The sequence below is a fragment of the Anticarsia gemmatalis genome, chromosome 10, assembly GCF_050436995.1.
Source record: "Anticarsia gemmatalis isolate Benzon Research Colony breed Stoneville strain chromosome 10, ilAntGemm2 primary, whole genome shotgun sequence".
NCBI classification, from domain to species: Eukaryota; Metazoa; Arthropoda; class Insecta; order Lepidoptera; family Erebidae; genus Anticarsia; species Anticarsia gemmatalis.
The window spans coordinates 9,186,142-9,211,110 of NC_134754.1; the positions used below are offsets into that span (position 1 = coordinate 9,186,142).

The 24,969-nt window shown below is 35.1% G+C and overlaps 1 protein-coding gene across 8 annotated transcripts in view; it reads left to right on the top strand.

Moving 5' to 3' along the window:
* Positions 1 to 24,603, top strand: part of LOC142976325 (monocarboxylate transporter 9) — a 35,749-nt gene extending 11,146 nt beyond the window's left edge. For 4 of the 8 annotated variants that reach the window (XM_076119611.1, XM_076119613.1, XM_076119614.1 and 1 more), the window contains 13 exons: positions 3,374 to 3,659; positions 5,865 to 6,008; positions 13,063 to 13,310; positions 13,604 to 13,753; positions 15,134 to 15,292; positions 15,932 to 16,092; positions 17,312 to 17,384; positions 18,746 to 18,965; positions 19,237 to 19,415; positions 19,726 to 19,869; positions 20,269 to 20,347; positions 20,525 to 20,756; positions 20,917 to 24,603. In XM_076119611.1, coding sequence (XP_075975726.1) covers positions 3,374 to 3,659; positions 5,865 to 6,008; positions 13,063 to 13,310; positions 13,604 to 13,753; positions 15,134 to 15,292; positions 15,932 to 16,092; positions 17,312 to 17,384; positions 18,746 to 18,965; positions 19,237 to 19,415; positions 19,726 to 19,869; positions 20,269 to 20,347; positions 20,525 to 20,756; positions 20,917 to 21,133 — 2,292 coding nt within the window. In that variant the 3' untranslated portion in view covers positions 21,134 to 24,603. The remainder of the gene's footprint in view (positions 1 to 3,373; positions 3,660 to 5,864; positions 6,009 to 13,062; positions 13,311 to 13,603; positions 13,754 to 15,133; positions 15,293 to 15,931; positions 16,093 to 17,311; positions 17,385 to 18,745; positions 18,966 to 19,236; positions 19,416 to 19,725; positions 19,870 to 20,268; positions 20,348 to 20,524; positions 20,757 to 20,916) is intronic. The other 4 variants (XM_076119615.1, XM_076119616.1, XM_076119612.1 and 1 more) reach the window with 3 other exon arrangements.
* Positions 24,604 to 24,969: the final 366 nt, after the last annotated feature.

A 24,969-nucleotide genomic window follows, 5' to 3' on the forward strand; every position in this document is an offset into this window, starting at 1 on the left:
GTAATATTTTGACAGTAAACACTTTTTCAACTGTTTATATTTTTCTTTCTTATTTTCAATTTAGAAACACTGGCCAAACTTTATGATTCAATGTTTGAATATGACTTTTCATTCCTCTTGATGGTTTTTGCGAATTCAATTAGTGTTTCGTTGAAATGTTGATTCTGCAGCATGCAACTCATCTCTTGCCACACATTTTCCTGATTCTTTTTCATCTCTTTGTTGTCTCGTTCGGAAAATGTATCTGTCGACGAACTTACTGAAAAACACATTGGGCACATAAAATTCGGTCGCTGAAATTAAAATACACTTTTAGAATTAAGTATGACCATATTTTAGCGGTTTATATACTTTAAACCATATGTAATGTGTAGGTTGAAAAATAATACGCTGCCTTTTTGTTTTGTGATGTTAAATATTTGCGTGTCAGGATTCGCAATAATCCGCACATTATAAAGATTTCTTTGTTTACAGTTTGTTTTAGGTTTAGTTTACCAGTTTAAAGACGTTAACATGCATGCCCTTCTTTTGTTTGTTGCTCGCTTGCATATATTGACATAATGTCTGGGTCTCCCCCTTTGTCGTCAGTTTATTGGCCTTTTCAGAATTGTTTCTGTGTTTAATTCGGCCAGTATTTCAATGTGGCAGTCACTAAGAAAGTCCTTATTTATTTGTTCTTTGTTAGCTCCAGGCTGAAAAAGTTCTTTGTTCAATAATCTATACTTTATAATGTATGGGAATAATTTATAAAATAATAACGGCGAGTACAGTTTATTAGTAACGCGGAACACTATACAATTATAATTCTAATTGAACCACAGGATTCTTTGTCATTTGTAAATGTTGTCTATCGGAATGCACTGTATGTATTCGAAGTACCGAACGCTAAGGACGTTTCGGCTTCCTCGTTACATACGAATTTTCCGCCTTTGCTCGCTATGAAGCAAGAAACTATTTTAATTTAGATTACACATACCTACACAACTACCTTCATACATAGGTATATTCCTCATGTCATGTTCGTTTCAATTACCAATGATTGATTGGAATAAAACATTTTTTTTACCGCATGGTTACATAATTACATTTATTTATTAAATGTATTATGTATAATGCCTTTTACGGTAAAATACATAGTAAACATCAGGTGATCGCGTAAGAGAGAAGTAGGAAGTTATGATATTATGTCTACAAGGTATGTTAACAAAATAAATCACTATGCCAGACCAGTTTGTGGTGTAAACGCGAACAAGGTCGAGCACCCGTCTGCCGCAAACAATGCGAATGAACATGTTACATTGACACATTGTACATTTGTACCAAACTAGTTCTTATAAGCAACCCTTACAAAAAGGACTCCATGAGAAAATACCAAGACCCAACTAAGAATGGCTTTAAAATCAGACATCTGGCTTAATTTGCTTATTGTCACTGGACCAGTATATTGTAAGGCTGCTATAACATCTGCCATAAAAAACGAATACAATAAAGAATATTTTTATAGATATTACAACATAATTGGTACGGAATTATCAACACCTTGGCCCAATTTCTGGCTTTTTATATCAAGATATTTTGGAATTATATCGTGTTTTGTCTCCAGATAGTAATTATGAATAATTTTATTTAAAACATATTAAACTAATGGTATTCTTCCATGGTCTCTGCCATCGCACAATATTCAAAGTGTTCTAAACACTTCCTATCGTAATTTTCCTCTGCGTGCCATGACTCACGGCTACCGCATTGTTTATATTATTTTCAATTGCTATCATTGAGCTCTGTGTAGAAAAACTTTGGGCAGGTTTTAAACACGTGTTAGAACTCACATAACTGTTTTAAACTTACTTCTTGTTTCATTATGACGTATTATCCAAACATTTTCTAAAAGTGCTTGTTTGTCCTTACTAGAATTGTAGATTTATTTGTTTTATTGTGATAAAAAAACTGATCAGACTGATAGTAATAATAATGATTGTAATAATAACTCTTTTACTATAAATAAAATGGCGATCGTTACCGAATTTCGGCAGGTGATAACGATTGGGTATTGATAACATCTATACGATAGTATAATTGATAAATATACCATAACATAATTGATGTTTGTACTAATTGATAATATTATTTTAAACGATTAAGGATAAGCGGTTGTTCTGTTGTTCTTTTATAATTTCCTTTCAGTATCGTTAACTGTAACTTTTGACATGACACTGCAATAGACACCCGGTTGTACACAAAAGTGATAAAATGATAATGAAACGTCGGTCACAATTGTGAACAAAGAGATGTCCACATTAGTTTCCAACTGTGACATAATTTACTAAACAACCTATTTACTTATTGATAGTATTATCTGTATATGCATGCTTACTCTACTATTACTTGTAATTATCCTTTGAACTTGTTTGTTTAAAACATTGCAAGTATCTGCAATATAAGTAGTCTTTCGCATTTCTGTTGTGCTATGTTTATTATTTCAACAAAACACTTTACTAGCTGCACATTTATATTTTCATAACAATGGATTTTAATTTCAACTGCCTCATCATTCAAGTGAGCTGCCTTTCTGATAAAGATTGTATTTTCCAAACGTTGCCTAGAGCTGTAGCAATGCTACGTTAGCGCTATTTCATAATACATTATTTTAAATTGAATAAAATATACATTCAGACACGTGTGTTACTATAGACATTTATGCAACCAAAAGCAAAGCAAAGCAATGACAATGACCGTGAAGTTGACGTATAGCATCACAAACATTCAAAGAAATTATCTAGACGATTTTTCGCAACGTAAACAGAGTTGGGATTATATTGATCGACGAGATTTTGCGTAGGCGTTGTAGCTCAAAATAAAAGTTTATCAGGCTCGCAGAGTATAACTTACACACGGTAAATTTCCGGAGGCTCGTTAAAATCTAACATTTTATCGCTAACGTTTATAAAATTTACGACATAGGACAATAAAGCCAGCTAAATACGTACAATGGTAATGAAATTAACATGACGACATTTGAATTTACGACAACTTAATTGTAATGTTAAGGTTGAGATGGCAATTGTTTTTGTATTTATACACCCATGACATTGGTATTTGAAGTATACACAGAATGCGCATTTAATATGCGCACACATCATTTTCTGTATAGGTACATAGCTTTCTTTAAAATACGGTTAGTTAGTAAGTTTACCCAACATTATAGTAGTAGAAGCTCGAAATGGTTAGAAATTATAAAGCAACTCGTTCATTATATAGGTTCAGAATACTGCAACGTAGCTGCATTGAAGCCCGGTCAGTGTGCGCGCGTCGCACCTCTTTCATCGATGCCTCTAGTGGCAATTTAAAATAAAAGGCTTTTTCTTTGTTGTAGACGGAAAGCGAGACGTCATGTGAGGAGGCAGCAAGACTGACGGCGGAAGGCGCCGCCGCCGACGCCGATGACGACGAGGCCTACGACTATGGCGCTCTGCCACCGCCTCCAGACGGAGGCTACGGCTGGGTCGTCGTGTTCGCCTCCTTTATGTGCAACATGATTGTGGATGGCATAGCATATACATTCGGCATATTCCTCCCCGAGCTAGTGACGTATTTCGGCGAGGGCAAAGGCACGGTTGCGTGGGTCGGGAGTTTGCTGTCAGGAGTCTATCTCGCTGCTGGTAAGATTTATGAATGCACAAATGCTCTTTATTATAAATAGCCGTTACGGACAATGTTTGTTTGTCGGCACCTTTCACTTGTCATGTGCATCTCAAATAAAGATAATTTATATATGTAGAGATCCTGGGAAGTCTAATGGAAATTTAACTGTTATTTAAAACTTAGTAGCCACGTTTAGATCGTTATAGAAACACTAATCAGTAATTAGCAAATACCTCTAACATTCCTGCATTTTCGGAGCTATTTGCTCGTTTTAATCAAATGCGAATGCCCGTTTCCTATCAATTCGGGTCACGTTGTCGCATGCATCTGTCCATTATTCATGCGTCAACCGCTACTACCTATGTACTGAGCAGGATATGTAACTAATGATGTTTATGAGTACGCAAATTACAAGTATTAACACGTGACACAAACAATAAAACGATTGCTTTATAATCTTGGCTTAGTGCCTACTTCTGTGTAACAAGGATGGTGATGCACATACTTGTTTGTTCTTCTCTGATATTTGACTTCTACAAATTAATTAATAGTTCCTTGAAGTGAATTTGCACATTATGAATTCTATATTTAAATCATTTCGTCGTAAACCAATGCAAGTGAAATGATTATGAGCTTGAAAATCCTTTTCCTTTACGTATACATATATGTTTCCATTAATTGGCGTTTGAAGTATTTCTATACTATAAAATGTAATAACCGTGTCGAGGTAATAGAAGTTCTACAATTTAACTGTAAGTTATAAAGATTTAACGAATAAATTTCTGAACCATTTCTGTTAAATAACAATCAGTGAATAAAGTATTATATAAATGCGGACAACTTTATAGTTTTCAATTATTGTGATATATTCGAGGCAGTCACAGCTTTATCACTCTTTTGTGGTGATCAAATCTCTTGTATATTTCGAAAAAATATTTATTATCATTATCATTGGTATGCGGTAGAGCCGTTTCTTCTTCAACAACAAAATAATATATAAATTTGCAAAATGTATCTTATCGAGGATTATCGTCATAATTCAAATATTACAGGATTAAGACTTTTCATACTAAGTACATATTGTATCATCATTATATCAACCTGTACACGTATTATATCATATCCATACTCAATTATAATCAGGTAATTAAGCATAGTCATTGCGACTATACCAATATTTTTTTACTCGGGGAACTTTACTATCTCACTCTATTATCTTTTTAAACTGCTATTGACCTGATTGAACGCGATTACGATCGTAGATACGACGAATGACGATGTTTCGATAAAAAAACGTCCTAGATTAATTTGCTAGGTTTCTGATGTCGTGCAAACTCGTGTGGGTGTAAACGAAAGCGTCTTATCGTTGGAAGACCCGACACAATGACCCTAACATTTCACGTTTTGACATTATCTGTCTGCGGCAATAATTTGGGTCACTTGAATTTGCATCTCCCGTTTTAGGCCGTGTTTATACATTGTAATTGACATGAGTTATATCATAATTACGTGTCATAAAATCAATCTTCACAAGCAAGGAAAAATAAACACTGTAGGTTCTTACATAATACTTCGGAAGAATTATCCTTTAGTACTAGTTTATTCCGTATATTATAGAATATCGATACACTGTTGACTACTTCATAACTTATGGGCTCCTTTTATGTAACGGTTGCTGTGTACCGATCCCTTTGCGAGGATACATCGTTTCCATGAACTGGATTTCAAGTATTTAAATAATACAAGTTGCTAGATCAAGTTTTCTATGTAGGTTTTAGTCCCAAGGTGGTCACTTCTATTATTGATAATGATCATACTTATTTAATGTGTTTATTCCATTGCATGAGCCATGAGTTAACATTTAATAATACCTTGACATGGTAATTATTAGAATCTAGCTTTTCCACGTTAATTGTTCATTTGGTTTCTTTATAGAATGGTAATTCCTTACCCTACCACTTTAAGCGACACCTAATGAAGTTGAGTATGAATTTATCCTCTGAAAGTAGCCTTTCCACTTTTAATAAATCCTTCTTCTTATTAGTTAGTACCTTTAATTATTATAAGGCGAAACATGTACCTATTTGCCACCAGAATGTTCTAGAAGAAAAAAAAGAAACGTAATGGAAGGTTCGCTTTCAATAGAACTCAAATTAATTTAGGATTCCATAAAAGTTTGTTTACTTGGGCGTAATGACGGAGAAAATCAATTTGTCCAACAGGTCCCGTTGTGTCAGCGTTATGCAACAAATTCGGGTGTCGGGCGGTGTGTATCGCTGGCTCTTTCGTGGCTGCGATAGCTTTCGTCTTATCTACATTCAGCAAAAGTGTTACTATGATGATGATCACCTATGGATTAATAGGAGGTAAGTTTTTCTTTCTTACTGCTTTCTTATTTCTGTAGCATAAAAATATCTATATTAATTAAGGGAAAGTTAAGCTGTCGGTCCTGAACCTGACTTTTTGTTTGTCGTGTCGGTTATCTATCCCACCGGGAGATCACCGGGATATGAGTGCGATGGAATAGACATAGAAAGTATACCTGCGGTATTGCGGTGGAATAGAGATATAGAGATCTGCACAGTTGACTGGTTTAAATTAAACTGGCCATCAGCTAGGGCGACTATTGTTATTTATGGTGTTTCCCTGACTTAAGTAGCATTGTTACTATTTTGGTAAAGTAAACATCGCTATACATTACGTATGACGGAAAATCTGTCTTTTAATATCTTTTTGATATATGAGCCGTGATAACTGCGAGATAAAACCAAAACAGATTTAATGAATCATCTGGCTCTGGTTACAACGGATTAGGCTGTTTAACATGTACAATTTATGTAAATTGATTTGTTAAAAATAATATTTCATTCATCTATTTATGAATGAATATGTTTGGAGGTTGTTATTTATATACCGGTTTTGGTAGGTCCGATGTTGTTTACTAATAATGACGGAAAAGTTGTATAACTTGTAAACAAACAGCCTTTGTACCAGATGTTTTTTAACCGCATCAATAACAATGAACGGCGTAAAAAGATATTAAAATTAAATTATTATGAAAACAGCTTTATTACAGTAATTGTTTCTGTAGCTATGGCAACGTTTAAAAAATCTGGTCGTTTGTGCACATGTTTTTCGATACGACAATCGCATATACATATATGTATGTAGAGTAGGTACTTGACTAGCCAGTTTAATTTGATGATAAAATGGCTGAACAAAATTAGGTTACATTTAACAGGGTAGAATTTTACATCCCATAGGCAAACTTTTTATCGCCAGCAGCTGCGACTACAGGCTTCCTATTGCGCATATTGATTTGTACATTAAATAAATATGTTTACATCGTATATTGTTTGCGTATTTTGATGATTTGCAAATTGTTAAATTAGTAACATTAAACATACAATTAATGGACTGGCCTGTTTACGATGCGATGTATGAATCCTTCGTTTTTTCTGTTGTTTGTTTCAAAAAGTTTATTTTGATTGCGTGTTCCGAGAAATTCAATGTGATGCGTGTTTTTACGGCAGATTTATACTGAAATCCTCCAATACGAGTTTATGATGTTGACGAGATTTTTGATAATACATAGTCAGGCATGTGAATGATATCAATATAAACTTGACATTTAAAATATTCTTGTGTTTATATCATTAAATTTGTTTAAGAACGCACAAGTTAGTTTCTTCAGAAAATACATCATGCAATAAGGAAACGCATATCATCAACTATTTCAATAAAAAATGTCTCTTGTGACAATAACAAATTGTGTGTTGTAGGTATTTTGAAATGTGTTGCCAATTCAATATTATCGCTTCGCAACGTCCAAATGGTGCGTGAGCTCGAATTTCAGTGATATACATTTTATTGAAATTTTACTCTCTCTGTTTGTGTCCATCATAAATCTTAAGTAGTATTTCTAAATAAAATTTATTGAGCACGTTAACAGAACGTTAATGTAACAAGTTATGGTTTAACTAGTGGTGGTATATTTAGTACAGTATGGCAATAAAACGACTAGCAGGACTGATGTGGAACGTGAGAGTTATGTAAATGTCCCCCGCCCTTGGCACATTGGCACGGTTGTGTGGTGGCGACGCGAAGCCGGTACACGCCGTCCTTCGAAGCATGGTTGTGAAAAACAACAACTTGAAACGTTATATAGAATAGCAGACTGTAGCTGTAATAGAGTCGCGTAGTATTACCATTTATCAAATGAATGCTTTTATGGTAGTGCGGAGTTACTACGACTTGTTTGACCTTTCGATCGTTGAAGTAATTGATTGTTCTTGAATTATGACTTTACAAAAGTGTAAACGAACACATGTTTTTCTTTGTTCTAACTTCCAAAAAAAATTGTTACAGTAAATAAATATGTAGGTGTGGTTGTTAGTTTCAATTAGAAAGAATAACAATGAAATAACGCAATTTCAGTGATGCATTAACATTGAAAAATCGCGTTATCTGTTTGTGGTATCAAAACAAATTGTTGTTCATGCGAAGCTTATTAAAACTTGTTTATCCCATTCTCAGTTAAAATTGCAATCCTAAAAAATCCTTTGTTTTATTAGACACAGTCACAATTTGTTCTGAAAACATAAAAGTGTGGTTGTAGAGTATTGTACTGATATTCTTTGTTTAAAGATATATAATTCGCGTTGCTGCGTCATTGAATTCTGTCCGTAACAGGTATTTCAGTACAGCACGGCAGCGCGGTTGTAAATTGTATTGTACTCGGGGGAAAGTTTCACGTTGTTTTCATGCATACCGTAATTTTATGAAATTATTCCTTCAGTGAGACAAAAGCTGTTTATCATAAAGAAACTGCATTCAGCCAATTTCAGTGAAGCCCTTTCAACGCTCATTTTGTAAAACCGACAAATGCATTTTTTTACCGGCTGCTTAACGAGGCATGAAATTTTTATTGCGGGAAATAATTCGTACGAATGATTTATAACAGTGATTACTAATTTGTTTAGTTACTTAGACTAACCGAAAACAAATTATAGGAGTTTTGGATGGAACTGCTGTAAGATAAGAGAATTGTCGTAAACGGACCAATTTCCAGTTTTTTTATTAATACACGTGTCCAGCTCTACTAACTACTCTACATTTATTTGTTTTAACAATCATGTCGTTGTAGATAAACCTCTCTAAGTAATCTAGTTGTTGACATAACAACATTGTTTTCTGATAAGTATCAAGTAACTGATCCTGGGGGAAATTCCTAGAAAGATCCACATACTTACCTATATTGTATTGAGTCTGCGTGTTTAATTACACAGAGAATGTGTTTACGTAATCCGTTTTATTGCACCACTTTTTATTGCCAATAAAATAGCACTCGAGAAAGCCTGAAGGACTTTAGTGACATCATTATATGACCCATAGACTATTTTTTAATGCAACAGATAGACTTTATACGTACAATGTACATACCTGAATTTTTCCAAAGGCTAAGTAATTACATACGGCTCAAGTTTGGTTAAAAACTCATACAAGTACCTAGAAATGATCGACTGCAAACAAAGTAAAGAAAGGCCGTTAATAAACTCCTTTCGGCACGAAGTATGTAGATTACATTATGTTCGGAAATCTCACCCTTCGCATTTCATTAGATATAATAATGCCTATAACCTCCTAAACTCTGTCAGCCTAACCACTAAGGTTGGTTGCGGTAGTTATAGTTAATTAACCACGAACCCCTTTACGCTTATCATGTTCCTTGAATTGCTTATGCATTAACTTACAATTACAAACAACTTTATAACAACAAACTAAGTAACCCCAACCAATCCTATTAATTTTATAAAATTGCCAACCGAACTCTTATCCTCGTCAAACAGAGAAAAATGTTTAGATTGACCCTTTTGATGCTTGCAGCTTCAAAAACCGTTCGGTGATATTTGTAGTGTCCTTTGTCTGGCAAAGTGGGATGCTTTAAATATTAAACCGTTTCGACACGTTCTTTGTTCTCTCAAACCCTTGAAAACGCCAGCAACAGTTCGTGTGTGAAATTGGACATATGCCAACAGACACCAATGTGAACGAAACAGCCCGAATGACGTTTTCATTCGAAGTGTTAAGCCCTTTTGCCAATTAGCAACATTCGTGGAAAGTGGGTTTCCCATTCGACGACTGCATAGCTATAATACTTGCTGATTTAAATAACCGATTACCCACGCTGCTGTCGTTCTATTAATAGCAACTTTATTGTTTCGGTTTCACAAGGCTGAAAGCTTTCTAGAAATTTAGTATGACGTGGTCAGTGTGGGGTAAACCCTAGTTCCCTTTGCAAATGAACTTTCCTTGAATATGCGTTAAATGAGGGGTTAATACTAGTCACGCAAAAATAAATATAAAGGAAAGTTGTTTCTTCTGCTATGAGAGACAATAATTATTCTATCGAAGTTTCTGCTTTGAAACGCTTCTGATACTTATAACGATGAATTGTTTGTATATTTTACATTAATTAAAAACTATAATATGTCGTTGGCTAAATTATAAGACCAATGTAGAGTCCTGTGCGGATCATTGAATCTCACTTGAAGGTCACGGGACGGTTGGCTAGCTGCCAGCTAATGCAGACTATATGGCGCCTTACTAGGCTGGACTATAATATTGTCTATATTAGTATAACACTTCATAAATTTACCTTACATTAAAAGAAACACAACAGTAAGTTCCCTCTTTAAAAATTGTATACTAGCAATTGATCGATTTTTACAGCGTTGCATCAGAATCGATAATAGTATTCATACCATCCAGTTTGACCTAATTCTGATACCGTATGGCGTGCATTCAAGGTTTCACTAAGGAAAAATACTGACATCGCTTATATGTAACTGCCAATCACGTGTATCTCCATTAAAACATTATATCTTGTGCTTATTGTCTCATAGTTTTTTAAACAGTATGTGTGTCTCTCGTTATAAAATATTTCTGAGTTCATCCTATTATGTCGTGATATTATAATCGACTTGTGTAAGTCAGCAGGAACTACTCCTTTAAATCGTGTCAGCGATGTATTTTTAAAAATTTAAACGATTCAGTAATTAGCATGTCCGTTTAGCACCAATTTTAGCGTGATCCCAGTCGGCAGACAAATGTTGAGATCATCGAGTCTCAATGTCGAGTCCATTCGGAAATACTATTAGTTACAAGTCCTGTTTACGACATCGAACTTCTGTTCAACTGGTATTCAAAAATTTTAAACAATGTGTTGGATACATTTCTGTCTGAACGTGTACTTTACAATTACGTTATTTGCCAATAATATTACAGAGGTGTAAACATAATATGTCATATACAGCAATAATATGATATGAAAACAATATAATATGTACTATTGCTATGCTAACAGGCCTTTGTTACAAGCATTCTGAAATCATATGCTGGTTTTAAAAGCATTATCTTCCGTGTTGAAGTCCAGTTAGGATGATTCAATTCTATTTTCACGTTTTAGGTATGAATATAATGTTTATCACTGGATTCCGGAAATATATTTGTATGTTAAGCATAAATAAATATAGATATGTCAGAACGATGAATAAAAACTTGGCTTATGTCAAATATGATCGTATTGTAATTTTTAGGCACTTCAAAAGTACTAAAGCGTATTATCAATAATTTAAGGTTAGGTCTCATCAGTTCCTATGAAGTTTTCGTGATTCATTCATACAATCTTTCTCTTTAGCTGCCAAGACGTTGTTTACGTGTCGTGGGTGATCCACGTGTGGTGTGTGTGGCCAATTCGGAACTTTAAGAATTTTCCTTTATTTACTTCAACTAATGAGACAGAACTTGCACTATATATTTAAATATTGTTACGATCTACTTACGATTAAACATACTTGTGTAGGATTCAACAGAAAAGATAAATAAGTATCAGACTCACTAACTCATATGCTTAAGTAGGTCAGTATGTTTTGGGATCTTCTTTGTGGATACTTTTATCTCTACGCTTTTAAAAATAAAACACATTGTACGAATAAGTAAAGCGAATTACAACTCAATTGATGTAACCGATAAGTTTGTTTAATATTCACTTGATAAACCATTACGACTATTACGATCAACCTACATCTGGTTAAATGATCTAGGTCTCATTTACTTATTTATTTGAATAAAACATCGATTCTTTTCCAATGGTTGCATTGTTTGTAAATTGATGATTAATTATTTACTGAAAAAAGTAGAATATTGTACCGGGATGTGACGCATACCTACATTAAATAAGTGGCGACGACCTCTTTGCACCAGGCAATAACCCATATGTTCCTTTGTGCGCTTTGTGCGGTTTCGAATAACGCTTGGTGGGCCGACAACAAATTGTGACTCACTTCATATCATATTCTGAATAATGTTTACTTCTCATTATGAACAAATGGACTAAATGATGCACTAAAACATGATTACACAATTAGACATTATAGCATAACCCACTCTTATTTTATGGCAATAACGTCTCCCAGCAACAACATTAAGATGTTGCCAAGTAGCGAACCAAGGTCGTGGACTGAAATGTAGTCGGAAGGCTTAGCTCCTTTGGGATTTAACGACACAGATCATGCAAATGTCTAAACAAGTTAGACGGAACAATTTTAGTAGCATTACTCTCGAATTCGTATGAATACACACATAAAGAAATGGTTTATTTACCGACAGAATAAATTGAGCAAAATGATGATGCCATTTTATGTTTTAATTAAACGTTTGTAGTTTTTTTAGGTTTATAATAATTCAAGTATAGATTTAATGTATTTATTAAACGTCATTTAATATTAAATCGTTTTTCACTATCAGAGCAACAATAATTTTATTGACTAAGCGCATTCTTTCATATAAGTGTAAAGAAACTCAGACAAGCCGCAAACGAGGTGCAGCTAAGCGTAAGAAGTCAACGTCCACACGAGCTGTGAAATATCTGCGAATTGATGACGGTTCCTCTTTTTTTATCACACGCCAAATTGTACGTGACGTCGTCAGCTCAGGCAAATTGGTCAAAGTTCCCTGTAATTTGGCACTGCGCCAAATTGAACAATCCTCACTAATCATAATGCCTCACCTCTTTGAACATTCATCTCATAGTGACGCTATCTCTATCCAATCATATATGCATAAATCGTGTATGTATTAGACTTACTCATCTAAATAAACTGGGAAAATTATGAAAGTATGAATTTACATTGTTCTTTGTTTATACTTATCACTAATATAGCAAATGAAATAGTCAACTGCAACATATACGCATAGTAAACTTTAGAACCTCACGTAGCTAGTGATAAAGTATCGGTTCTGAGTCTGCAATCATAACACGCTTTGCGTATATTATTTATCGCGGACCGTTTGTACATTGTTGGACATCATTGTCCTTTATAGTTAGTTACACTTTGTTTCAAACTTTCTTTGTTTCAGGTCTCGGCTTCGGTATGATCTACCTCCCTTCAGTGGTAGCCGTGGGTTACTACTTCGAGACCCGGCGGTCTCTAGCCACGGGTATTGCCGTATGCGGTTCAGGCGTCGGTACCTTTAGTTTTGCACCCCTCGCCGCAATTCTGCTTGAAGAATTCGGATCATGGCAAAATGCTAACCTCCTTTTAGCCGGTCTCATTCTCAACTGTGCTGTCTTCGGTGCACTCATGAGGCCTCTAGTTTATCCCAAGGTTGGTACTCGTGCTTACTGCATGTGACTCTTATAGCTATTATGTCAATTATTCTCAGACAGGTGTCGATAATAATCTAACGGGAAATGCTTTATGGGCAATAAATCTTATGTGTAAATGGACAAGGAAATAATACGTTTAATACCTATAAGACTTGTGCAGTTTCAAATCGTTTTTAACCCTCAATATAATCATTGCGATGTATGTCAAACATGTACCTAAAATTAACTAGCACTTCATGGACATTCTCATTACAGCACTTATAACACTCATGATAATGTTGAATATTTCAGACGTCTGGTGAGAAACCTCTGCTCCAACGTATGGCGGAAGAAAAGCGACTGCAAATGGAACGTGGTTCCATAGGTGGTTCATATTTTGTGGTACAGTTACCCGATGGTACCATGGAGAAGAGGCTGAAGGTGAACGTTGTAGAAGATTCTGTATGTAGCTTGCTCTTACTAACACTCTTTCTTCTATAATGGTGGTGGTATAGTTTAGGCGGCCTTTTCCAATATTTTCAATGACCATCTTTACAAGCAAGGGAAACAGTGTCCTTACTTTGGAAAAGGCTGTACTAAATATACTTAAGTAAATAAATATCAATCTTAATTGCTCTTTGAGCAGTTTAATACAGTTTTCTTACAAACACATTTTTTTGCCTATGCAAGAACTTTGTTAATCTGATATGTAGTCAGTTAGCACTGATAGAAAACGTAAGATATACTTAAGGTAAGGTAAAGAATAATCGTTCAATCTTTATTCTCTGGTGTGAAGTCGCTATTAGTTAGATGTTTCCTAACTTTTTTTAATTAGTAGTTTAGCATTTATTTTTCTGACTTGTATGCAATCAGCCTATATTTTTCTTGGTTTTGTGCTAACAATGTGTTTCTAAACAAAGTTCTATAACCTTTGGAAATGTGTTTTGGATATTTGCACGACTGTTTGGATTTTCTTTTAAAAATGTTGCAATTCAGGAATGAGCGTTTATTAGTTATGTCACATGTTCTGGAATAAGTGACATACTTTATGAATGTAACAGATATCCAGGATCAAAGGTCATTATTAAGTAGATGTTCGACAAAAAAATCGCTCAATCACCGAAGTAATACGCTCATTCGTGAATTGCCAGAACTACCTATGCCTCGTCTCTTTATAGTTATCAAATTCTCTGCCGCATACAATGCTGCATTGATATCGTAAAATATTTTTGTACTTGGCAACAAAATGGTTCAAAAATAAACCTTTTCTATTTCTGTTCTTTGAAGCGTTCATATATTATGCAGCATTTGTATGCGACGCCGAGGGCAATGCCTTCGATTGATTGGCAATTTCTTCCCCTTATACTTTCACCCTATTATTTTCATAACTCGTGTTTATATACGTATCTGTACTTTCTTAGAATTTGTTTAACCCTTTGAACAACCCCTTCTAATCGTTATTTGATGGCTAGTCCATTATTTCAAAACGTATTAAACTTGATCACATTTATTTTAATCTATAAAACACCATAAATTGTTGTAGAAGCACTGATCAACGTTCGAGTGCGCAAAACTATTATGTTCGAAGGGTTAATAAAAGGAAAGGCTTGCTATGTAATGAATTACATCCACTATCTTCAGCTTTTCCTATATGTCGGTCTTGTGTGAGCTCTCTTGGGATCTAACTAACCACGCAATGGAAAATAGTGTTATGAAACGTGTTGTACACAATGTCAACATTTGTAATGATTAAAAACTTTTTACGGATCATAATACTGTTTTTCCTTCTTAGTTATTTAATAGCGTTTCACAATCTGTCACGAGCTATATTGATGTCGCCAGGCCCCGCTGAACATTGACCCCGGAGTACACTCGTCCCTGAACTTAGAAGCATTGGCGCGAGTGCCTACTGTGCCTAACATGCCCGGCGTACCCACGGTGCCTACTCTACCTACTATCACTGAAGCTAAAGTTGCTGATGACAGCGAAGAGAAAAAAAAGGTACGTGCATTCATATTTTTTGTTCCACTCGTATGATTTCTGTTTTGTCATTCTACAATTCCGTTGGGTTACAAGATTAAAAAAAGTTTATTGTTAAGGTGAAAATTTGGTCTTTTTACGTTCATGTTAACAAATAGTCTCATACATAACATAACCTATCTAATTAAACCATAGAAGTTCTCATACGAAGGAGACTGTTCACCTTGCCAAGTCACCCATAAACAGTCATTGTAATCAGTGAAGTGTAAAGCAGATCAATCGTAAATGATTAATTATCAGTTATTAATCTAGCTGTATTAATCGTATACATTTACCTATTGGTATTATGTTTATCATCAGCGGTCTTATCGAAGTAGTCCGTTTTGATAGTAGTAATTATATTCATAGTTTGTAATCTAGTGGCTCACGTGTACAAGTTCACGTGTCAACTTACAGTAGGTACAAGGATTAATTTTTAAGTGCATTTGTATCATACAACTTTGTAAGTCTATCCTAATTCTATAGGTTTCTTTTCTGTTGTACGCTTTCGTTCACGTGTACGTATACGTGCACGTCAAGTTCATACGTAGAGACGTATAACAATTCTATTTCTTCAAAGTACTGAAATCTAAATAATAATAAGAATTTTTATTCTCTTAGGGCGAGAATGGCAACATCACGATCAACCCTCAGCAACAGATGTCTCGCAACGTGTCGTCGCCTGCATTCAGCGCGCACGCCCCGGGTCTACCCAAGAACGGTTCCGTGCCGTTCTTCGACCGCCAGCGCAAGCAGAGCACCGGCGACAGGTCCGGCGATAGGTAGTACACTGCACTTGCTTACAGGCGCTGACACTGGTGGAGGAACTACGGGGAACTACTCTCACGGTATAATAGCAAAACAAGGACTGAAATCTATATCTATACTAATATTATAAAGCTGAAGAGTTTGTTTGTTTGAACGCGCTAATCTCAGGAACTACTGGTCCGATTTGAAAAAAAAATTCTGTGTTAGATAGCCTTTTTATCGAGAAAGGCTATAGACTATATATCATCACGGTACGACCAACAGGAACAGAGTACCAGTAAAAATTGTTACAAAAACGGGGAAAACTATGACCTATACTCTCTTATTTGACGCAAGCGAAGTTGCGCGGGTCAGCTAGTGAAAACATATTAGGAGTGCTTTCGCTCGCTAATATACATAATATTATCTCAGATAGAGAATGAGATTTGCAGTAGTAATATATTACTTTGCTTTTGTTTCAATATGACAATCCTTGTTTTGTTATATCGCTGATAGATTTTTGTTTGCTTTACTTGTTGTGACCAATTATCATGTTTAGCTTTGCTTACTTTATATTGGCAAAATATACGACAGTAATAACAATCATATGAATGTTATCCTTCACTTCTGTAATCAAACGATGAGTAGTTAAATAGTAATAGTCAAGTACTAGCGTAGAAATTAAACATGAATGGCGTAGAACATCGATTGAACGCATCGATTAATCAAACACTACACATTTAATACGGTAAACATTTCGTGTTCACCTTTCTATGTTTGTTTTGTTCGAGCTATTTCGTGTTTATAGGACTTAAAGGAGAAACATAAATGTTGTAGCTAAATTTAGTAAATGTTATTGTAAATACTATACATATCAATTTGAGTAGACTCATTGCAGAAGTCACTAAGGTTTACTGGATAACTTCATCGTATCACATTAATTTTGTGTATAATTGGTACATTTGACTCAGTTTAATTATTTTGCTCTCTAGAGTAGATGCTAATTGTTATTCATATTGCACTCTTATTTAAGACTTCTTTACACTAAATGCAAAATACAAACAGTGGCGAATCATTTCGTTTTGCTAACACTCATTTTATTGTACAAGCAAGCGTCACGCGGGAGTTGATTGGAGGTATGGACAATCACCCTTCCACTTGCAACCGAATTAGTTTATAAAACGACATTTCATACATTTTACATTATAGTTAAAAGGTACAATACTTACGGTTTATTTTCTCTGCGATTTACAGATTCAAACCGTCCCTAGCTGCTATCAAAGCAACGTCCAAGACTTCCATGAACAGCCAATATAGAAATGCTGATGTAAGTATGGATTCTCCTTAAATATATTTACAGCGTATTATTAGAACTAAGGAAAATCATATCACACCTGTCAAAATGTCTATACCTAAATAATATTTTAAAATAAATGGTAATATTCCAATAATATTATTCACAAGGAAAACGTTCCTACTTGTAGATACAAGTTATTATAAGAAGGGTATTGTATCGTGGGTCTGAAATGAATGAAAGTAAATGGCACTCGTGAGAGAGGCTGTCAAATCATCGTGCCCGAAATATTTCGATTGCGTGATGAATGTTCTCTTGTACTCCCTAAATAAAATTAATTTATGTAAACACGCTCAACTGAATGAGTGTTGAAATTGTATTTAGTTCATACCAATTGACCCAGTTTCCATATGACAATAAATAAATTGTCGTCAAGGGCATTAATATGGACATATCCGTGTGCAATTGTTCTTCAAAACTTGGTTACGTGGCCTTGAACTTTTGTCACGATCCCTGCCAAATAGTCCAAATGACTGGCATCAATCCAACAAGTATTGTCGTTTGGAACATATTGCTGATATTCGCGAAAAAGTCTTTAAATATTTCAGCCATTACCTCTACGACACAACCATCAATCATTACAAAATGTCGTAAAACTATTATTTACTAAAAAACATATTAACTTTTAATTTTATGACAGGATTTTCGCTTGGAAGCTGCTCATTTGTAATGAAACAATTGTGTTGTTTATCATTAGCAATTTATTTATAACGCAATGAGTTTCAGCTAAACATACTCGGTGTTGTTGACAACAAGCCGATGTACGCTATAATGTGAACATAATTATGTAGTGTGAACTATTGTTCGTGCATAATGATTATTTAAATAGGTCCTCAATACAAAATGTAGGAATAGACTAATTGAAATACAAAAGCTTTCTATTGACACGGAAAAACACGGAAACTGTGTGACAGTGTAAAGTAAATATTTATTCTGAAATGAATTTAGTTCACGGTGCCGGCGGTTAATTCTTTTATTGTTGTCTACTTTAATGTGGTCAGTGACCAATTCAGTCTGAACGCACCTTAAGTCTTTTTCGTTAGCCCTCTTAATAAACACCAATACCTACCCGTAGGTGTACTTTACGGCGATATTTGTCTCTTACAATTATAAATGGCGAGACTAACAAGCATGTTATAAATGCACAATTAGTTATCTATGTGACTTACCCCCGGTTTCTGAGTACATTTAGCGGTAGTTTATCTATTCAATAGCGTTTTTTTTTTGTATGAGTTTTGAAGCTATTGAATAGATAAACTACCGCTAAATGTACCTCAGAAACCGGGGGTTATTGAACCGTACAATGAAAATGTCAATATATGTATTTATTCCAGGGTGACACAGAAAGCATGATGTACAACTCAAAGTTGTCCGTCGCTGGTCCAAGGGAACCTTCCCGGATGGTTCGCCCCATGTCTCGTAAAGACATCTTCTACTCAGGCTCCGTGCTCAATCTGCCTCAGTACCAAAGCCAAAAATCACTGCAAGGATACAGAAATTCAGTGCTAAGCTTGCCTCAAAGCAGACAAACTGGTGACCTCGAGAGGCAAGAACGTAAGTTTTCCTCTTTAATACGTTTCACGCAAGAGTAAAATAGTATTAAGAAGTAATAGAATGCAACGTTCCAATCCACATAATCTAGATTTCACTTATAAAAATTACTGCAGTTAACCAAGCGATAGATTACGCGGAACGATGATCACGATTTTGGTATGTTATTAGATGTTTCTATAAATAAATCTTGTGTGCTGTGTTTGGATTCACATTAGGCAGATTCTTTCTTTTTCGAAAAAAGTGATAATGTAAAAATATTTATTATTTTCAGAATACGACCTGTGTCCCTGCCTGTCTCTTCCAAGCTCATTCAAATCTGCGCTATCGTCAATGTTGGACGTAAGCCTTCTTCGCGACCCCGCGTTCATGTTGATCGGTGTATCGAACATATTCGGCATGGCGGGTCTTTATGTGCCCTTCGTGTACATTGTCGATGCTGCAAGGCTTAGTGTAAGTTACATTACCTATTCCACTTACTATATATACTTATATTTTATCACTAACTTGATTAGACAAACTAAAGCCTTTGCATTCGATCAAGGATTTTACATTTAAAATTTGTTCTATAATTATGTTAGAGGCATTAATAGCCCTTGTGAAGACTCTATAGCAAAGGCTAAGTGGTTTCGCGATCGTCTGTCTGATAACGTATAAAAAAGTTTAAGTTAAGACTACATTTATCACGAAGCATTAGTGGATCTTCGAGACTATTTTTGTTTAAGTTTTTCACAAAATAACACAATTTGTTTAAACATTTCAGGGTGTGGAACCAGCGCAAGCTTCATTCTTGCTCTCAATTATTGGTATAACGAACACGTTCGGCCGTATCTTCTGCGGATGGGTCGCCGACTTCCCCTGGATGGACTCACTTTTGCTCAATAATGTCTGCCTTATCATTGCTACGGTAAGATTTTAACAAGAAATTCTCTTGTTGCGATAATAATGACCACTAATCATTAAAGAGAGAAGAATGGTTTTGTTCGACTATAAAACTGTATTGTACAGATATAAAGACAGCTAAAAATAGGTTTTAATTAATGCGGTAACCAAGTACTATGACGGTCAGACACTTTGCCCTTCATTCATTTAACTGCCTCTGTGGTCGCTTTGACGCAATGGCCGTGGCCGTGCCGCGTATGGTGGGTACACATCCCATCTAGGACTATTATGTGTGATACACATTATTTATATTTGGAAGTACTGAAGCCTAAAAACTGCTTAGTTTGGAAACAGATAAGCGTATATGACTTGTATAATTTTGTTTAAATTTTATTTGGTTCACGTAATATTCAATATGTTTCAGATATCCGTCGGTCTGACACCTTTCTGCTACTCCTATGCCACATACGTTGCGATCGCTATTGCTTTTGGAATCGCTATTTGTAAGTATACAAAACAATAAATAGAAACTGTTTTAGTCTAATAGGAATATCAGTCAATATTGAAATTCTTATTAGATATGTTTTTACGGAGTTCTTTCCGATTGTTATATAACAGCCCTTACACTAGTGATATAATTCTAATGAATTAACACAATTTAATTATTTATTCATTTCCAGCCGGCTACATTTCCCTGACATCCATCATCTTGGTGGACCTGCTGGGTTTGGACAAGCTGACGAACGCGTTCGGTCTGCTGATCCTGTTCCGTGGCGCGGCCGCCATGGTGGGGTCTCCTCTAGCGGGTGCCGTGTACGACGCCACCAAGAACTACGACGCGTCCTTCTACATGGCCGCCGCGTTCTTCCTCGCTAGTACTCTCACGTCTTTCGCGGCTCCTCTGTTCCGCAGGTATGAATTATTCTTACATACAGTTTTGTGCTCAAACTGTTTGCTTTTAATTATATCGTGATTATAAATATGTACAGTTTGAAATATTAGTCACAGACTTGAGTTGTGTTATCATCCTATTTGCGGATGAACCTGACGTATTTCTATTTATGTATCGTAGGAAACAAGAGGAGGTGCAGCCCAACATGGACGTGCTGACGCCCATCGACGAGGACCTGGAGGAGGGCGACGAGGAGGACCCCGACGACACGCCCATCACCATGGGCGCGCTGGCCTCGCGCCCGCCCGCCATCGTGCGCACGGCCGCCTCGCCCTCCGACCCGCCGTCGCCCGCCAGCCACGACGCGCCCGAGCCGCAGCGGGAGAGCGTGCTGTGAGCTCCACCCTCACCCTCATGAACCGCGCCGCACGCCAGCAAAGCTTAATGGACTAAGATAACGTCCCCGGGAATGGCCTGACTCCATGTTTAAAAAACCCCTGGAGAGGACCTTAAAGTGCAAAAAAACCAAGTCGTACTTTGCACGTTGCTTTAAATGAATAACTTTATAAACATGGAGATCGACGTCTTCTCTCGGGACGCCATCGATCGATGCCCGGCCATCAACCGAGGACCTCTCTTGTCACATTAAGCCTTGCCGTTCTGTAGGTTCGCGAATAGTTTTTTATCACGTTTGTAACGGTTTTTCGGCTAATCGGGTGATTACTGTAATTTGAAATAGAATATCGCCAAAGATTGTTTTACTACTATAACTAGTCTTTCGTGTTATTGAATATCACTTAATCTTATTCTGTTGACTGTAATGGAGAAGAGATGATATCCTGATATGATTACCGAAAGTTATAAATAGTAAAACAATTTTTATAAGCGATGGAAAGTAACATCCTTTAGGTACTAGATAAGAAATCGTCCAAACTCTTTATGCTGTTTATATCTTTACAAGTAACTTGGCTAATAATAAGCAAATGATTTGTACTTCTATAAAATATGTCCTAACTGTAGAAATGTTTGTTTAGTGCTACTCAAAATTTGTTACTATTTATCTTTACTTTCTTAACTGTGAAGAAAATTACAATATTTTCATACCTTTTTTTAAAAACAACGTAATTAACATTAGCAAAATGTTTAAAATTTTCGAAACGCGTTAATGTTATTAAAAAAAAAAACAATTCATGCTGAACAATTTGACAAGTTTGTTTGAGGACGATATGGTGGCGAAATTGTAACGGTTTGCGTTTGTCAAACTGTTACTTACGTATAAATGGACAATTTCAAATTGAACCCACAATATGCGCCTCGTATTAGCCGACCGATATTCTACCTCCGAACATTGGGCGTTTAACGAAATTATAGGTGATTTGATATACAATTAGATTTCACGAACCCTTTTAATTCCCCGATGATTTAAACAAATTGTACGATCTCATTACATCGGGGGCGCTGTGATAAAGGTTTCATGAAATCCACTTAGATATTTATTAATTCTCGTAATTTGTACGGTAGTGTGGAAAAGGAGCTGACGAAATGATTTATTTTCTAATAGTGATGTACAGTGCTATTAAATATTAAGTCAAGAAACATTAGAAAATGACTCATTCTGTTATGAATATAAAATACAAAAAAAAACCTACTTCGATGTGGAAGAATTATACGAAGTTACCATAAGTTAATAATTGACATAAAGAAATACTGGAATTGACTGCAAGCAATAAAGCGTAAATAGTCGCTTTGCATTTTGAAATAATAGGAAGGGAAGGGTAAGGTTCTATATTCCAACGTGCCATATAATAGTCGTGGTGCTAGCGTCAATACAATCGATGTTATAACTAATACTCAAGCGCAGCAAAGTTTGTGACCAGATACTAAAATGTCCATATTGTCATTAGCAATAAATTCGTACTTATAGGCTGTTAAGTACTTAGGGGAACATAGAAACGTAGAACTATTTACATCTTCTATACAAACGCATATCATGCCGGATTGATTTCTAATTCTAAATTGACAATAAGATATTTCTCGCAGGTCTAAAGCTATTCATGTTTCATATTAGAAAAAGTAATCAGAGTTTTACACACAATGTAAATACTGCACAGTTGTAAATATACGTTTCAATTAAAACGTGAAAGATACTTAAATCATTTTATGTGGATTGTTGGGAAGGATAACGGCTTAAAATTATGAGACTTACGTCGGGGTTTGAAGTGGTGTACGACAGATAACAGTCCAGAAACACATTGGAGGGCTGTTCTATGTGTGGTTATAATCGTGCTTGTTTGGATTTTTGAGGCAAGGGCTATCAATTATACGACTAAAATCTATTAATATGTTTTATAATGTGTGTATATCGTGTTAGAGTAGCATTTGCCTTTAAACTTGCTAGAGTACGTTAACTTTTCGAGCTTAGCTTTTTTCTGAACGTCTCAACTGTTACAAGAGAGATATGATAAACAAGTGTCGGCATATGTTTTTTATAAATCTGGGTGAAACACTTTTAGGCATTAAAGTACAACGCGAAAGGCGACAGTGACTCACTTTACCTAATCCTTGACATTGTATAGAACTCTGTCTTTAGTGCCATTCTAATGAACAACATATATTTATGTAAATATGCTAATATTAAGTGAGTTTACATAGAAGTGAAAAATGTAACGCAGTCAATTTTATGTGCACCATTCAATACCAAACTTTTGATTGTTAGGTGTCGTCAAATAGGCTTTACGTACTTGCCACATTAGTGTGTATATATCTGAACTATTATAGATATATATTTTTGTCATAGATATTTTTTGTCAATAAACTGCATAATTTAGCTTTAAGCGTTTAGGTGTACTTTATCATTAGGAATGTGGAAGAAAACTAGCTGTTAGGAGAAGGTATTATGTGATAAACATGAAAGATATATTAAAAATATATTTCTTTTTTAACAACCTGTATTGTATGCCTATAAGTATATGATAATTTTTAATGAAATTTCGTTTTAAGGTTAAATGTAATCTGATATGAAGTTACAAAGTGTATAGAGCGTATTAAGGAATATTCAGAAAAAAATATGGATTAATGTTACTGTTGTTATATAGCTTTATGTAAAAACCAAAAGTGTTATTATGTTTTTAAGATTAAAAATTATTTAGGAGTCGACGGAAGGAAGCTGTGACCGAACTAAATGCGATGTGACAGGTTGTTTGGTCGGTAAGATCAAATAGTAATCATGTTGTCTACGATATATTTTGGTCTGACTTCTGAGACCGCATTAAACAATCATGAACCTTAAATATCTCATGATTATTTTTAGAGGCAATTTTATGTATGAAGGAAAGCACAGAGAAGCACATTTAACGTTGCCATTCATATTTGAATGTATTTATATAATTTGTTTACCTGCCGTATATGTACTTTATTCAGTATTGGCTCAAAGTATTGTTTGTATTTTCATTGAACATGTTGACGAGCTGTTTACTTATTAGTTGTTTGTGAATTGTATTAGTTTATACTATGTATTTTGATTGAGCGCATGCATTATTAAATTATTAAATGATAAAACTGACATAATTCTAGTTTTATTTGTCGTTATGTAAACAGCTCTGTTGAAATATTATGAAAATATGTTCATTATTTCAATTGTTTATAGGAAGTTTACTTTAGATTTTCCTACTTTATTAATTATAAACTTTGTATGGATTTATAAGTATTTCCTATAAGCAGTTGAAATGTAAATAGTTAAAAGTTTATGAAAGAGCCCAGCGCACGCCTCGCTTGCGCTATCGGTACATGATGCAAAGCTTATTGTTGAAAAGTCCACCGAAATCTTTTGTAAATAACAGATTCATTAAACAATAATGATGACTGAGATTGGCGGTTTCATTTCTCACATCCTGCTAAATACAATAGCTTATAACCCTACAATATTATAAGGTAAGGTAGGCAGTATTGATAATTCACGTTTATATCTGAAGGTCATGTCATGACTGACATTGTTATAATTATAACGAATGACCATAATTACCTCTAATTGTATAACACAGGATAGAATCCGCACAGGCTTGAAATATAATTTAATAATAATTATTATGACTATCATGTGCATACCGTGAAGTTCGTTACCGTGAAACACGTAACTTTGTACCTATTGAATATGGTTTAGAACTTCGAATAGATATAAAAAAGGTTTGTTAGTCAATTCATCACAGGCAGTTAGCCTATTAACTAGTATTCAAA